General features: G+C 43.9%; 1 protein-coding gene across 6 annotated transcripts in view; it reads left to right on the plus strand.

The window, feature by feature from the left end:
* Nucleotides 1-17166, plus strand: part of MYO5C (myosin VC) — a 115684-nt gene that overhangs the window by 60577 nt on the left and 37941 nt on the right. For all 6 annotated transcript variants that reach the window (XM_074394234.1, XM_003941618.4, XM_010352387.3 and 3 more), the window contains 9 exons: nucleotides 641-704; nucleotides 4558-4738; nucleotides 7033-7126; nucleotides 7425-7488; nucleotides 7578-7658; nucleotides 8819-8999; nucleotides 11312-11405; nucleotides 13064-13127; nucleotides 14227-14395. In XM_074394234.1, coding sequence (XP_074250335.1) covers nucleotides 641-704; nucleotides 4558-4738; nucleotides 7033-7126; nucleotides 7425-7488; nucleotides 7578-7658; nucleotides 8819-8999; nucleotides 11312-11405; nucleotides 13064-13127; nucleotides 14227-14395 — 992 coding nt within the window. The remainder of the gene's footprint in view (nucleotides 1-640; nucleotides 705-4557; nucleotides 4739-7032; nucleotides 7127-7424; nucleotides 7489-7577; nucleotides 7659-8818; nucleotides 9000-11311; nucleotides 11406-13063; nucleotides 13128-14226; nucleotides 14396-17166) is intronic.

The raw sequence follows: 17166 nt of genomic DNA on the forward strand, positions 1-17166 counted from the left end.
TGGATCATTTTCTCCCCAAAGGGTTTCTATTTATTTATTTATTTATTTATTTATTTTTTTGAGACGGAGTTTCGCTCTTGTTACCCAGGCTGGAGTGCAATGGCGCGATCTCGGCTCACCGCAACCTCCGCCTTCCCGGGTTCAGGCAAATTCTCCTGCCTCAGCCTCCTGAGTAGCTGGGATTACAGGCACGTGCCACCATGCCCAGCTAATTTTTTGTATTTTTAGTAGAGACGGGGTTTCACCATGTTGACCAGGATGGTCTCAATCTCTCGACCTCGTGATCCACCCGCCTCGGCCTCCCAAAGTGCTGGGATTACAAGCTTGAGCCACCGCGCCCGGCCTCTATTTATTTTTAATAATATTCATTGTCTCACAGCCAATATCCTATTTTAATAAATGACAGTCAGTCATAAATGATAAAAGTACTATAAATGAAACTATTGATCATTCGAACCTGACAGATTTGTGAGAATTATTTTGAAACCCTCTCATCTGTATTTCATGTTTATAAAAAATGATCTACACTCTCACTGTAAGCCCTGTTAGTAATAAACATCACATGATTGTTAAACTTAACATGAAACAATCAAGTTATTGATTTGGCAGACATATCTCAAAAAGCATTCTCTTTTTACAGAAAAAATGGACAACCTCACCAAGCAGCTCTTTGATGATGTACGAAAGGAAGAACAGCAAAGAACGTATGGAATCTGGTTTGCCTTAAAGCTGCTTCTTTCTTCTCTCGGTGCTGTTTTATATTTTCCTTCTCAGCTTGCATATAGCAGATCACAGATACAGGAAAGTGGGGTGTGACTATTTTTAGGAAGTAAGATTAGAGATTTATGAGAGCTGAGTTCCGCAGTGTGTGCCATCAGATAGTGCACACATTCTGGAGTAGTCCATGAAGCTTCTGCAGGGTGGGTATAGCAGACTACTAGGAATTTCTTTCTTTGTTTTTTTACTTTATTGCTAAGACAGTGCAAAACTCAGAGACTACTACCCCCGTCAACTTCCACTAAATCCAAGAATTAACATTCTTGCCTAGGAAATAAACCTCCCTCCCTTCCCTTCCCACCTATTGTACTCATTGGTTTGTCTTTTATCCCAGAAGGTAAGGTAAGTAACACACCTCACAGAAATTAAGGCAAATGCCTGACCTTGTACTGTCCCAGCCTACCTTTCCTGTCTCAATAGCAAACCCTTGCTAATTTCCAAGGGCTCCAGTCTGGGCTTCCCTTCTCTTAAGGAGCCAAAGGCTTTTCTTAAAGTTGGGGTACATGGCCGGGTACCTGGAAAGAGATACAACATTCTAGGCATAGCTCATTGCCGGGGGGCTAGAAGGCACAGGGCTGCCTGGGGTGGTAAGATACAAAACTTCCCAGCAGCCTGGGTCTGGGTGAGGAAACGGGGTTCTAAAGAGAGCCGGGAATATGACAGAATCGCTCCAAGAGTTAACAAATATATGAAGTATTTCATGATCCTCCATCAGTTTTTAAATATGTTTAATTAACTCATTTACCTAGAAAAATATAATTGTCGATGAGCTTTTAATTCAAGAAGAGCTCGGCTTTCAGCATCTGTTTATGTGCAGGGACCACTTGGGAGTGATCATTTCTGGCAGGGGGCTTGGAGAGCCAGGCTGAGGCCGGGTCATTTTGGGCTGTTTGCAATCCTAAATGGGTCAGGGCGAGGCAGGCCAGTGAAGGGAGTAAAACTCTTCACCCTCTCTAGGCCTGTGTTCTGCCCGTGCTCCTCGTTAGCACTCATCGGTAGCTTCTTTCAGTCCCTGGTCAGCCAACTGGGGAATTCCTGGCCCCTGTTACAGTTCTTAGGAGGTTCCAAGAGGCCTGGAGTCTGTGGGCACCCTCCTGACCAGCTCAGGCTGTGTGTCTAAGATGCTTTTTACATGACCAGGCGTGGTGGCTCACGCCTGTAATCCCAGCACTTTGGGAGGCCAAGGTGGGCAGATCCCTAGGTCAGGAGTTCAAAACCAGCCTGGCCAACATGGTGAAACCCCGCCTCTTCTAAAAATACAAAAATTAGCAGGACATGTTGGTATGCGCCTGTAATCTCAGCTACTTGGGAGACAGGCAGGAGAATCGCTTGAACCCAGGAGGTGGAGGTTGCAGTGAGCCGAGATCACACCATTGCACTCCAGCCTGGGCAACAGAGCAATACTCCATCTAAAAAAAACAAAAAAACAAAAAACTTTTGCATAAGACTTCTGGATCAGGCGTGGTGGCTCACACCTATAATCCCAGCACTTTGGGCGGCGGAGGTGGTGGATCACCTGAGGTTAAGAGTTCAAGACCAGCCTGGCCAATGTGGTGAAACCACAAAAATTAGCTGGGAGTGGTGGCAAATGCCTGTAATCCCAGCTACTAAGGAGGCTGAGGCAGGAGAATCACTTGCACTCGGGAGGCAGAGGTTGTAGTGAGCTGAGATTGTGCCACTGCACTCTTGACTGGGCGACAGAATGAGACCTTGTCCAAAAAAAAAAACGAGACTGCTGTTTTCATTTTTCATTTTTATAGGCATTTTCCTGGCCTCTTGGGAGCACTGCAGTTTTTTTTTAAAAAAACCAGGAAACCAAGTTTGTTAGTATCTATAGAAAAAAGAGGCTGGGTATCGTGGCTCATACCTGTAATCCCTGTACTTCGGGAGGCCAAGTCTGGCAGATTACCTGAGGTCGGGAGTTTGAGGCCAGCCTGGCCAACATGGTGAAACCTCGTCTCTATTAAAAATAAAAATGTAAGCTGAATGTGGTGATAGGTGCCTTTAATCTCAGCTACTCAGCAGCCTGAGGCAGGAGAATCACTTGAACTTGGGGGTTGAAAGTTGCAGTGAGCTAAGATTCCACCACTTCACTCCAGCCAGGGTGAAAGAATGAAACTGTGTCTTTAAAAACAAAAAACAAAAACCAAAAAAAACTTCTAGGCCGGGCACCGTGGCTCAAGCCTGTAATCTCAGCACTCCGGGAGGCTGAGGCGGGCGGATCACTATGTCGACAGATCAAGACCATCCTGGCCAACATGGTGAAACCCCGTCTCTACTAAAAATGCAAAAAAAATTAGCTGGGTGTGGTGGCGTGCGGCTGTAGTCCCAGCTACCCAGGAGGCTGAGGCAGGAGAATTGCTTGAACCTGGGAGGTGGAGGTTGCAGTGAACTGAGATCGCACCAGTGCACTCCAGCCTGGCGCCAGGCAACAGACCGAGACTCTGACTCAAAAAAAAAGACTATAAAGAAATCATACAGGTGAGGGGACGGAAGACAGCAAACCACACTGCCATGTGTGTACCTATGCAACAATCTTGCATGTTCTTCACATGTACCCCAAAACATAAAATGCAATAAAAAAAAAAAAAAGATTGGACTTGACCCTAAAAACTGTTAGAAATATTAAAAGACTTTATAGAGGGTTAATATAGCCTAGATTTATATTTTAATAAACAATAACATTTAAAAAATCAAACAAATTTATTAGGAATGTGGCTCTTTTTCTCAGAGTTTTTCCTTTTGTTCTGTAAAAGCAAGTTATGAACTGAGTTCACAGCTCAGCAAGTAGAATGGTTTAATAAAGTCATAGAGCTGGTGCTTCAGGGGCCCTGTGGGCTGTGTTGGGCCTGTCTAGGTTATGTATCTCTCTTCAGTTATTTTCTTAGTTAATCATCAAATTTTTAATTGAGCAAACTTCTAGAGCAGTTGGATTTCCATGTACTTTGGGGCACCTGGATTTGCTGCCATTTATTCTAGAATTTTCAAAGGGCTAGACTCCTGGACATATCAGATAGCTGTCTTGCTTGGGATCAGATAAACCCAGCAGGATCCTTGGAATGAGGAAGGAGCCAGGACTTGGCAGAGCACACCAACGTATTCGCTGAAGAAAACCGGCCACTCTCGGGGGCTACATGGAATCCAGGGTTGGGAATACAGTGCCCCAACAACCAGTGTGTCTTTTAAGTTCAGCCTCCCTATCCAGTGTTCCTTGTGTGTGGTCGTTGTAAAGTCACACCTTTCAGATCATGAGGTACAGGGAGTCGCCTTTCACCTAATCAAAGGGGAAACAGTTTGCTAAAAATAAGGCCATTATTTGCTGGAACTGTCACAGTTGGTCCTAATTAACTTGTCTCTTGTTGCTTTCAAAATGATGTATTGTTCTAATTCAAAGTAAAGACTGTGGAGACAATTCAAAATTATTTTCTTCTTTTTTGGTGGGGTGGGGGGTTGGTGAGATGCGTTACGAGGAGGGGTCTTGCTCTGTCACCCAGGCCAAAGTGCAGTAGCCTGATCTCAGCTCACTGCAGCCTGGACCTTCTGGGCTCAAGTGATTCTCCCAGCTCGGCCTTCTGGGTAGCTGGGAGTACAGGCATGCACCACCACACCTGGCTAACTTTTGTATTTTTAGTGGAGACGGGGTCTCTCTTTTTGTTGCCCAGGCTGTTCTCAAACTCCTGGTCTCAAGGGATCAGCCTGCCTCAGCCTCTCAAAATACTGGGATTACAGGTTTGAGCCACCGTGCGCGGCACTCAATTATTTTCTTCTTTTGCTGCCTAGGCTTCTTGAAAAAAGTTTTGAACTGAAAACACAAGACTATGAGAAGCAGATTCAGTCTTTGAAGGAAGAAATTAAAGCTCTCAAGGATGAGAAGATGCAACTCCGACACCTGGTGGAGGAGGGGCGCGTCACTTCTGATGGCTTGAAGGCGGAAGTGGCCCGCCTGAGCTCACAGGCCAAGGTAGAGCTGCTCTGGCTTTCAGCCCTGCCCTCGGTTAAGTGATTGGATTGCAATTCCGAGTTCCCATGGATCAGACAGCTAAAAGCGTCTGTGTCAAGGCCACAGGCTAATGGAGCCTAATTCCTTCAGTCCTTCCACTTGTGAAACTCCAGGCTGCCTTTGATTTAGCAATCATTGTATACTGTATTTAAAAGTCAACTTTCTTTTTTGAAATTACATTTATGTAAAGTTATTTAAATATGCTATGTAGTAACTACTTCCAAATTAGACTGTCAGTTGAGGTGAATCCTTATTATATAATCCATCACATCTATAAACACCTGCATTAAAGTTACCCTATCAAAATCTTCCATTTAAACTGGTATTAGAAAATTTACAAAAACAATTATCCATTGCATAGTGTGGTGAATGTAGTTAGTAAGAGTATGTTGTATGTTTCAAAATCGCTACGAGTAAATCTTAAGTATTCTCATCACAAAAAATGACAAGTATTTGAGGTTAATGAGGTTGATTTAATTATTCCACATTCAAAATTATAACATCAATAAAGCTATAAATTGTCAATAATAGAAATTTTTAAGTAAATTTTTATAAAGCTGAGGGAAAAATCACGTGGTAGAATTTTTAAAACTGCATAATCATACATAAAAATATTAGTTTTTACCTGTATTTATAATTAAAAATACATAAATATTCCTGGGTAATTTAATAAAAAGCTCTTGAGAAAAATGAATGAACGGATGAAGTAATGATCCATGCTTGGACAGTCAAGGCTTAAGTGAATTGTTTCCCTACCAGAAAACTTAGTGTCCCCTCTGTTCTTAAATGTAAGACATTTCTTCATTAAGTTGGGAAGTAGAAGCTTTTAAACTTCTACTAAATATGTGAAATACATATTAGTAGAGTATTTGTAGGAGTATACAAATATTCTCTGTAATTGTCATGGATTAGCCATGTGTGGTTTAGAAGAACTTTTGGAAACACGTCTGGGTGGCCGCTGAATACCGCAGCTGAGGTGTCTGCCTTCTCTGGGCCTCGTCCCCTGTCGTTTAAAAGTAGGAGATCAGGGCCAGGCACGGTGGCTCATGCCTATAATCCCAGCACTTTGGGAGGCCGAGGCGGGTGGATCACGAGGTCAAGAGATCGAGACCATCTTGGTCAGCAAGGTGAAACCCCGTCTCTACCAAAAATACAAAAATTAGCCAGGCATGGTGGTGCACAGCTGTAGTCCCAGCCACTCGGGAGGCTGAGGCAGGAGAATTGCTTGAACCCAGGAGGTGGAAGTTGGCGGTGAGCTGAGATTGTGCCGTTTGCACTCCAGCCTGGGTAACAACAGCGAAACTCCGTCTCAAAAAAAAAAAAAAAAAAGTAGGAGATCAGACCACATGATCAGGAAGGGCCACTTTCATTCCTCTGACTGCTTCACTCTTAGCAGCCACATGAGCCTGATGTCAGTCTGTGGGAGTCCTGTCATCTGGTTGAGGTCTGAGGTCTGTATCTTAAATGTAGAAAATTGTGAGGCTGTGCTTGCAGGGAGGGACCAGTAGGTGTCACTCACTTCCTCTTTGGTAGGTAAGACTGGGTTACTCGCCAATGTGATCTATTAAGATTATTTTGTCCTCTGAAATCTAGGTGGAGGCTTCCAAGCCTCAACTCTTGCAGTCTGCTCACCTGCAGCCTTAACAGTACAAGGAAGCCACCAATGGATAAAATATTAAAATTTAAAAAATGTTATTCTGGGTTTTGTTTTTTATTTTTAGTTTTTTGAGACTTGAGTTTTGCTCTTGTCGCCCAGGCTAGAGTGCAGTGGCACCATCTTGGCTCACTGCAACCCCACCTCCCAGATTCAAGCAATTCTCCTTCCTCAGCCTCCCAAGTAGCTGGGACTACAGGTGCCCACCACCCAACCAGACTAATTTTGTTTTTTGTATTTTTGGTAGAGACTGGGTTTCACCCTGTTGGCTGGTTGAATTCCTGACCTCAGGTGATCCGCTGGCCTCAGCCTCCCAAAGTGCTGGAAATATAGGCATGAGCCACTGCACTCGGCCCAGGGAAGTTAATTCTATTGATACAACCCAGTAGATCTGGCATTTTGAGTAGTTAAGCATGCTTCAAAGACAAGCTGTGTGAGCAGTAAGGGCTTAACAAGATTTTAACTACAAAAGAAACTGTGGTGAAGTCTTGCTTACTGAGTCTTGAATAGACACTGTACACTATAATAGTGTCCCCTTTGTGTTATATAAAACATAATCGCTGTTTTTTCTTTACCTAATTCCATCATTGCTGTGATTCAGACAATCTCTGAATTCGAAAAAGAGATAGAACTACTTCAGGCACAGAAGATAGATGTGGAGAAACATGTGCAGTCACAAAAACGGGAAATGAGAGGTAATAAAAATATGAGTCTCTTAGACCATGGGTGCAGGCTGAAAATCATAGCTGTGTCACTGCTAAGGAAACGTGTCATTCGGTATGAATTTGGTTGGACATATGGTAGATTGGTTAGTTGGTAGGTTGGATAGCTAGTTGGTTGAATAGCTGGAAGATTGGTTAGTTGGTTGATTGGATAGCTGGTAGGTTATTTAGCTGGAGACTCTATGAAGCTAGAAAAGTGGCCCTGGAAAGGAAACGGGAAATGGTAGATCATCCACTATGTAATGTATACAACTCTGCCCTTTCCTTTCAGAAAAGATGTCAGAGATCACCAAACAACTTCTTGAAAGCTATGACGTTGAAGATGTAAGAAGCAGGTAATGATTTCTGCATGATCAAACATTTTGAGACATGTAAAACATGAGCGGAGCGGATGATAGATTTTCTTATCTTCCTTATTTTCCAGGCTCTCTGTGGAAGATTTGGAACATTTAAATGAGGATGGAGAACTCTGGTTTGCTTATGAAGGACTAAAGAAAGCAACACGGTTAGAAATTCTCCTCAAGGTTCTTCTTTATTTTTCAGAGATTATAAGTAGACTGTTGGAGAGCCCAAAGTTTACCTTACACAGATTGATACACAAATTCCTTATGGTAAAATGACCAAATAGCCACTAGAAATATTTCTCTGAGAATTAAGTAATTAGCTTATTCATGAAGAGCAGTCTCTTCACGGGATAAAAACCCCATAACCCATACAGTGAAAACTGATTATCAAATAAGTTAGCTAATGTTGCCAGAGATATGTAGATACATTTAAATTTAAGGCATATGCTGCATTTATTTACATTAATAATCTATTTTTTACAGCAGTTTTAGGTTCACATCAAAGTTGAGTGGAAATACAGAGTTCCCATATACCCCTGTCACCACATGTGCACAACCTCCCCCACTATCAACTTCCCAACCCACACTGATGAACCAGCACTGACACGTCACAGTCACCCAAAGTCTGTAGTTCACGTTAGGGTTCACTCTTGGTGTACATTCTGTAGGTTTTGACAAATGTATAATGACTCGTATCCACACCTGTAGTATCATAAAGAACATGTTTTATTTTGTTGTGTGTTGTTTTGTTTTTGAGAAGGAGTCTCGCCCTGTCGCCAGGCTGGAGTGCAGTGGTGCAATCTCGGCGCACTGCAGCCTCCACCTCGCGGGTTCAAGTGATTTTTCTGCCTCAGCCTCCCCTTTAGCTGGAACTGCAGGCATGCACTACCACGCCCAGCTAATTTTAGTATTTTTAGTAGAGACGGGGTTTTGCCATGTTGTCTAAGCTGGTCTCAAGCTCCTGACCTCAAGTGATCCGCCTGCCTTAGCCTCCCAAAATGCTGGGATTACAGGTGTGAGCCACTGCACCTGGCCAATATTTTTTAAACTATTAAGAGTGTAAAAATATAATAACTTCTAAAATTTTCTTCATTGTTAACTATGTGTTAACCCCACATAATGCTTCCTAACTAGCTGGAAAATGTTATAATTAGACATTCCTGATTCCATAGCCTGTAAGTGTGAGCGCACAAGTAAACTTGATGTGCCTGGTGCTCCACTCTTGCTGTGGGTCTTCATAACTGCCACACATGTGCACCCTCCTAGCCATCAGCACAGAACAAAAGCCATGAGGTTTATTTCTTGACCCCTCCTTTAATAGTGTTTTGGAGAGCCATTTTCAGTCTCAGAAGGATTGCTATGAAAAGGAGATTGAAGCTTTGAACTTCAAAGTGGTGCATCTAAGTCAAGAAATCAACCACCTGCAGAAGTTATTCAGAGAAGAAAATGACGTCAATGAAAGCATCCGTCATGAAGTTACCAGGCTAACATCAGAGAACATGGTATGGTCTCAGCCGGGGGCCCCAGTCGTGGCCATCATACTAGAGATGTTCTTTGTCAGTGGAGTAAAATTAAGTGAAACAGTGGTTATAAATTACTTTTTCCAGAAGTGAAATAACTTGCTCTGGTGATCATACTATAAAATGACTGCAGGCCAGAGAGCACTCTGATATAAGAGTATGTGTGTTCACCTCAGGATGGGTTCAGGTGCTGTGAGTGTGTGTGTGTGTGTGTGTGTGTGTGTGTTTAAGTGCGTGTGTGTTTTCTTTTTTTTTTTTTTTTTTGAGACAGTGTCTCGCTCTGTTGCCAGGCTGGAGTACCGTGGCTCGATCTCAGCTCACTGCAACCTCTGCCTCCTGGGCTCAATGATTCTCCTGCCTCAGCCTCTCAAGTAGCTGGGACTATAGGCATGTGCCACTACGCCCAGCTGATTTATGTGTTTTTAGTAGAGATGGGGTTTCACCATCTTGGCCAGGATGGTCTCGATCTCTTGACCTCGGCCTGCCTTGTGATCCGCCCGCCTCAGCCTCCCAAAGTGCTGGGATTACAGACATAAGTCACTGTGCCCGGCCAGTGTGTATGTTTTAAAGTCTGTATATTTACATCCAGCCCTAACCCCTTGGAAAGTGGCCACAAAATTAAGGTGAAAGGGTAGCTGTTGAGACAGGAGTGTGTCAGAAGGCCAGTCCTGCCCATGCTTCAGATCTCACCTTTTCGAGGGTTTCTTCCTCTGTGATGAGCATTCCTACCCACTGCATTTGTCTCATTCTTTCCTCCAACTCATGCCTGCTGGCATGGAGAAACGCTTTAGGAATCTCCTCACTCAGAAGCCATCTCTGTATTAACCCCACACCCCTGTGGCCATCACTCGTTCCTCTGGGGAGTTAGTCAGACTTAAAGAGACCCTGTAGGCATACTCCCTCCACGTACCTCCCATTCACTGTCCACCACTCGATTCTGTTGTGTGCCCCACCACCAGCTGACTCTGCCTACACAGAGCTGAGCACTCAGGGTTCCTTTGCACCTGAGCCTTACTTAGTGTCTCAGGAGCCCCTGGCGATGCTAACCCCATCCTCTCCACCTTGTTCTCTCGGCTTTCAGGATGCCCGGCTCTCCCAGCTTTCTTGTCTGGCCTCACAGGCTGCTGCTCCTCTGCTTCCTTACTACCCTCTCCTGTCCCTAAACTGGGAGTGTTAGGAAATCTCAGGGCTGTAGCAGCAGTTGAGGACCTGGGGTGGACACAGGGAATGGTCATGGGGGACCTTTACACCTTTGTTATTCCCTGGATGAAACTTGAAGGAGGAATTTGCAGTGAGACCTAATTGCACAATCAAACAAGTGCGGATACTCCTCTGCTTTTCATGGGGCTACGTCCCAATGAACCCATAGTATGTGGGAAGTGTTGTAAGATGAAAATGCATATAAAGAACCTAACCCACCAAGCATTGTAGCTTAGCCCGGCCCGCCTTAAATGTGCTCAGAATGCTTACATTAGCCTGCAGTTGGGCAAAATCATCTAACACAAAACCTATTTTTATAATAAAGTATTTAATATCTCATGTAATTTATGAAATACTATAGTGAAAGTGAAACACAGAATGGTTGAAGGGGTACTTGAAGTATGGTTTCTACTAAATGTATATCACTTTCACACCATCACAAATTCGAAAAATAGTAAATTGAACCATTGTAAATCGGGGGCCATCTGTATTCTTCAGTTAGACTTCAGAGGTCTGGATCTCAGCCACTCAATTTTATAAACTTCCCCAGTGTTTATAAACTTGGAGAAGGAAAAAAAAAAACTGGTTTTGCCTAACTGGGAGTGGAAGCAATGAACATGTAAAGAAATAAACAGATAGACAGGGACAAAGGATTGAAAAATTTTCTGAGTGATTCCAGACCTCCACTAACAGAGCAGTGCGCGGCCTGGAATTCAGGAGTTGCAGTGGACCCTTTAAGATGGCTTTTCCTGTTCCTAGATGAGGAGATGATGGCTCTGGGCTTGGATCAAAGAGGCCGGCTGCCATTTCTTCACCTAATTCCTCCCTCAGTTCAGCATAGGATTTCTATACATGTACACATCCTTCTCTCCCTGACATAGCTGTGTGAGAACTGCTTTCTCTGAGCATACTGGTGTTTCCTGAGACTACAGGTTTTGAGGTTTAAAAAAAAAATGTCAATCCGGTCTAATGTCGTGGCTAGCTTTTACACAACCATGTGTTCCACAGGCTGAACACCTAGACAGTTTAGTTTGCTTCTGAGATTTTAAAGTTCACAGATCACAGTATTTAATATTTCTAATTCTTCTCTAAAGATGATCCCAGACTTTAAACAGCAAATTTCAGAACTAGAGAAGCAGAAGCAAGATCTTGAAATCCGCTTGAATGAACAAGCTGAGAAAATGAAAGGTAACTCAAACCCTCATGAACCTGCTTTTAGAAAACAGTTTTTTCTACTCAGGAAATGATATGGAAATGTTGCTGTACTCAGGGGTTTTAAACTGGTTCTCCAGGTGGCTGGGCAGGTAACAAATGTGTGAAGGGGGCTAGTTGAAAGATATGGGAAGGTATGTGGGACATTTAAAGGAGTTGCAGACTGAGTGCTGTGGCTCACACCTATAATCCCAGCACTTTGGGAGGCAGAGACGGGTGGATTTTATGGCCAGGAGTTCAAGACCAGTCTGGGCAATATGACAAAACCCCATCTCTAGGAAAAAAAAAAATTTGGGACAGTTTCGCTCTTGTCGCCCAGGCTGGAGTGCAATGGTCTGATTTCGGCTCACTGCAACCTCCACCAACCTCCACCTCCTGGGTTCAAATGACTCTCCTGCCTCAGCCTCCTGAGTATATGGGATTACAGACACCCACCACCACTCCCATCTGATATATATATATATATATATATATATATATATTTATTTATTTATTTAGTAGAGACGGGTTTTTGCCATATTGGCCAGATTAGTCTCAAACTCCTGGTGTCAGATGAGCCGCCCACCTCAGCCTCCCAAAGTGCTGGGATTACAGGCGTGAGCTACCACACTGAGCCCAAAAATTGTTTTTAAATTAGCTAGGCATGGCAGTGTGCACCTGTGGTCCCAGCTACATGGGAGACTGAAGTGGGAGGATCACTGGAGCCCGGGAGGTGAAGGCTGAAGTGAGCCATGATTGTGCCACTGCACTCCAGCCTCGGTGACAGAGTGAGACCCTGTCTCTGAAAAAAACAATAAAGTAAAGAGGTTGCTGCCTTTGAGTTCCACTGATTGTTGCCCATGGGGAATATGGGCACAGTATTGCTAGAGATTCCTATGTTTAAAGAAAACCCAGGAATCTAGAATATGAAATATTACAATTTTTAAATGATGGTTTAAAAATGTTTAAACATTGTTCAGACCAAATAAAACTTAATCTCTGCCTGTATAAAGTTTAAGACAAGCTTGTTCAAGCCACAGTCCGTGGGCTACATGCAGCCCAGGACAGGTTTCAAGGAGAGCCAACACAAATTCGTAAACTTTCTTAACACAGGAGTTTTTTTGGCGGGTTTTTTTTTTTTTTTTTTTTTTTTTTTTGGAGATGGAGTCTCACTCTGTTACCCAGGCTGGAGTGCAGTGGCACGATCTTGGCTCACTGCAACCTCCGACTCCCTGGTTGAAGTGATACTCTTGCCTCAGCCTTCCAGGTAACTGGGATTATAGGCATGCACCACCACAACCAGCTAATTTTTTGCATTTTTAGTGGAGACGGAGTTTCACAATGTTAGCCAGGATGGTCTTGACCTCCTCACCTCGTGATCTGCCTGCCTTGGCCTCCCAAAGTGCTGGGATTACAGGCGTGAGCCACTGTGCCTAGCAGCGATTTTTTTTTTTTTTAAAAGCTCATCAGCTATCGTTAGTGTTAGTGTATTTTACGTGTGGCCCAGACAATTTTTCTTCCAGTGTGGGCCAGAGAAGCCAAAAGATCGGATGCCCCTGGTTTAGGAGCTCTAAAAATTGTAAATAATGCCAAACCCAAATCATAATGCAGTGATTTGTCCCCCCACAAAGTACTGACAGTTCTTCTCATTACAGGAAAACTAGAAGAATTGTCTAATCAGTTAAATCGCAGTCAAGAGGAGGAAGGAACACAAAGAAAGTAAGTGTAAATGTGTACCTCAAGTTCATGCTCATATAATGCTTTTCTAAAACTGTAGAATATACCAAGATGCATTACTAATCCCAAAAAGCAAGATGCTAATTAATATGTGTGATATATTACCATTCAAATGGGAAGGAAAGAAACATGTGCGCACATAACACTCATCGTCAGCAGCAGCAGTAGTAGCATCTCTGGGAGATTGTTGAAGGAACAAAACATTGGTTAGCTCCAGGGAGGACAACGTGGTGACTGATGCACAGAGGAGGAGTGGACATGTACTTTTCACTGTTTATGTACACTCTGTACCCTTGAAATGCCATAGCATGCACTTGAATTTTCTGTTTAAACAACGGATAAGAGTGTGTGAGAGAGAATGGTTTCTATTAGCAGACTATTTAGGGTAAGAATTAAAAACACATGTTGATGGAAAACTCTTCATTGCTAATCCCTGCAAATTTCAATCCTGAGCAACAACGGGTCTCATGCCCTGGCAGAGCCTCTGGGGAGAATGTTCTGTTTTGTTGCCAACTTATCACGACACTTAGTTTTCCAGAACAATAAATGGACACTCGACATCCCTAAGAGCATCTTTAGTCATATGACTTCATCAGTAGGATGAGGATGAGGACCCAAAATAATGGAAAAGGAATGAGGCAGCATTTTAGAACTCTTCTCATGGTATCCCTCCTCTCTTCTATCTAATCCCTGGCTTTGTAAGTGTCTGGTCCCCAGGCTGATCACAAAGGGGATGACTGCTAAGTTGTCACAGGGTATTGTGGGTGTGGCTGTCCCATGGGTGGGACACAGCACTCACTCACTCAACAGTAAGTGAGTGGAGCTGGGGTTGGGTGGAGAATGGAATCTCTTACTGGGTGAAGGAGACTAGAGCAGTCCATAGACAGGTTTATATCCCAGCCAGTCCTGGTCTCTTTTCCTTCCCCTGGAAGGACACCCCTATTCGAATACTATTTGCTTTACACATACATTGTCCAAGGTGTTCTTCCATCTTTGGAAATATCAGCCCTTGCTATGACAGTGCGTGACTTCTCCTTGATGGTCATACTGATAACCAGCCATTCCTCCCTCCCTTTCCCAGGGCCATAGAAGCCCAAAATGAAATACATACCAAGGAGAAGGAGAAGCTGATCGATAAGATTCAAGAAATGCAGGAGGCCAGCGAGCACTTGAAAAAACAATTTGAAACTGAAAGTGAAGTCAAGAGTAACTTCCGGCAGGAAGCATCTCGGCTCACTTTGGAAAACAGGGTGAGAAAGAAGTCTTCTGACTTGATGATAAAGACTGTCTGTTTTGATGTTGCTAAAGCGGGGACATGCCACCTAAAATGTATGATTAACAGCTATCGACCAAAAGTCCTTCCATCAGAGCAGTCTGTTTTCTTCTCCTAGAAGACAGGTGGTCTCTGGGGTTGGCTTTGGGAAGGCCTTGGGGACTTATGAACCTCAGGGACTCCCTGGGCAGCCTGGGGAGGGTGAAGGAGGAGAGACAGTGAGGTACAGGCTGAGGTTCCCCAGCATTATCAGTGGACGGCACCATCCAGGGTGGAGTCACCGTGGATCACACCGAGGCTAACAAGGCCTACGCCTGAGCACTTTGCCCAGCAAAACTCACCCCATAGAAATGCCCATGCTTTCTTCTGGGGGTATGGCCTTTCTACAATGTTTAGAGTCAACATGTTCTTCTGTGAAATGATCACGATGTTGATGGAAGTCTTAAAAACTTTCCAAAAGCGTTTAAAGTCTTTTCCAAGTTTTAAATGCCATTACCAAAATGAAATTGGCCAACCCTACATCAGTCCCCAGCAATTATTTTGAAATTGTGATGTTGTGCAACATCCAGAAGACTGCGGAGTGCTGAGGTGACAGGCCACTTTCCTGGGGGCTGGGGCCCTCTCAGGCCCCTTCAAGACCTGAGAGCTTCCAAGAGGGTGACTCCGGAGGGCTGATGAGTCCAGTGGTCAGTGTGGACATGCCCACCTGCCCTTCTGCCCGGTGACAGGGCCCTATTTCCGATCTCACAGGAAAACCGTGATAGAGGAAAAGCACATTTTGAGTGTCAGGATTTAACTTTGAAGAGTCGTTACATCCAAAAAGAGAAATTCTGGGAGTTTAACATTTAATAGGAAGTAACAAATTCCAATCAGTAGCATGTACATAACGGCTGCCTGTTTTGAGGTGGATATGACTTTCTCGGAGACTGGAATCCTCACATCACACCAGAGAAGCAGCCGCCTGCTGTCTGTGTGCGAGGCTGCCTTGCCTGCCTTGTGTGGGCCCCTGGGGTCTCGGTGGAGCCAGCGGTCAGGGAGAAGCTACGTGGGTGGGTCATATGTGTGCTGTGCATGTTCTCCCACACGATCCTTTACACTGACTGTCCCGTGCATCGTGATGGGTTTATGAGTTTGTTCCTGGTGCCCCAGAGCGCAGCCTGGTCCTGGTGTGCATCCTCCTCTGGAGCTCCCCAGAGTGTCTGGCTGTACTCCCCACAGGTGTGCTGAGCTGGGGAGCTGACAGGCCTAACATGCTCATTTCAGTAGCTCTTACTGAGCCTCAAGTAGTCTCACAGTTACAGGTAAGCAGAGGGACATGCAACAAGAGTATCATCTCTGTACATTAGCTGTGGAGTCTACCCACAGATGAGACCTGATCTATATTAGTTTGCCAGGGCTGCCATAATAAATGACCACAAACCAGGTGCCTTAAGACAACAGAAATGTGCTCTCTCAATTATAGAGGTCAGAAGGCTAAAGTCCAGGTGTCAGCAGGGCACACTCCTCCGAAGTCTCTAAGGAAAATCCTTCCTTGCCTCTCGCAGGTTCTAGAAGGCTCCAGGCATTCCTTGGTTTGGGGCAGTGTAACTCCAGCCTGTGCCTCTCTGCACCTGGCCTTCTCTCTGTCTCTGTGTTCTTTTCTGTCTATTATAAAGACACCTGCATTGTATTTACAGCCCACCCTAAATTGTAGTAGCTGCCTCTCATATTGACCCTTAGCTTATCAGAACTGCAAAGACCCTGTTTCCATATAAAATCACATTCTGGAGTTTGGGTTGGGCATGAATTTCAAGGTGACACTATTCAAGCCACTATGTGATGCTTTGAATTAAACAAAGTTCTTTTTTTTTTCCAGACTCTTTTGTCACTGAAAAGAAGATCGTTATTAAGAGATTTTAAAAAGCTTTTAGTAATCATTTCACTGTTTATCAAACACATTCAAAATTAAAACTAGGTATTATTTTTACCTGTCAAATTAACAGAGACCTGGGCCTGGCACAGTGGCTCACAACCGTAATCCCAGCACTTTAAGATGTCATGGCAGAAGTATGACTCGAGGCCAGGAGTTCAGCCAGCCACGGCAATGTAGCAAGACCTCATTTCTACAAGGAAAACTTTTTTTTTTAATTAGCCAAGTGTGGTGGTACATGCCTATAGTTCTAGCTACTCAGGAGGCTGAGGCAAGAGGACTGCTTGAGTCCAGGAGGTTGAGGCTGCAGTGAACTATGATCACACTGCTGCACTCCAGCCTGGTGGCAGAGCAAAACCCTGTCTCTAAAAATACTACACTAATAATGGTAACAATTAATAGAGGAGATGTTCTGCTGGAGAGAACATCTTGAAATGGGCACTGTCATACACGGTTGTTGGAAACATAAATTGGTGTAAACTTTCTTGAGGGCTTATTTGAAGGCATGAATCTGAACCTTTGGAAGGTACATTCTGTTTGACTCAGTAACACAACTTGTAAGGTTCTATCTTAAGTAAATACTTGGACATGTGGACCAAGATTTTTGTTCAGGGTGATCATTACAGTGTTATTAATCATAGAGGGGGAAAAAAAGCAACCCAAAGGAAACAAATGGAGATCTACCAATAGAGCAAACGTTAAACTGCTGTATGCTCTAATACGATTTGGCTGTTAAAATGATGGTTTGGGTATATTATCAATGACATGGCAACCACTCATTTCTTTCACTTAGCATAAGGTTTTCAAAGTTCATCCATGCTGTAGCATGTATCAGTATT

This window comes from Saimiri boliviensis, chromosome 2 (assembly GCF_048565385.1).
Source record: "Saimiri boliviensis isolate mSaiBol1 chromosome 2, mSaiBol1.pri, whole genome shotgun sequence".
NCBI classification, from domain to species: domain Eukaryota; kingdom Metazoa; phylum Chordata; class Mammalia; order Primates; family Cebidae; genus Saimiri; species Saimiri boliviensis.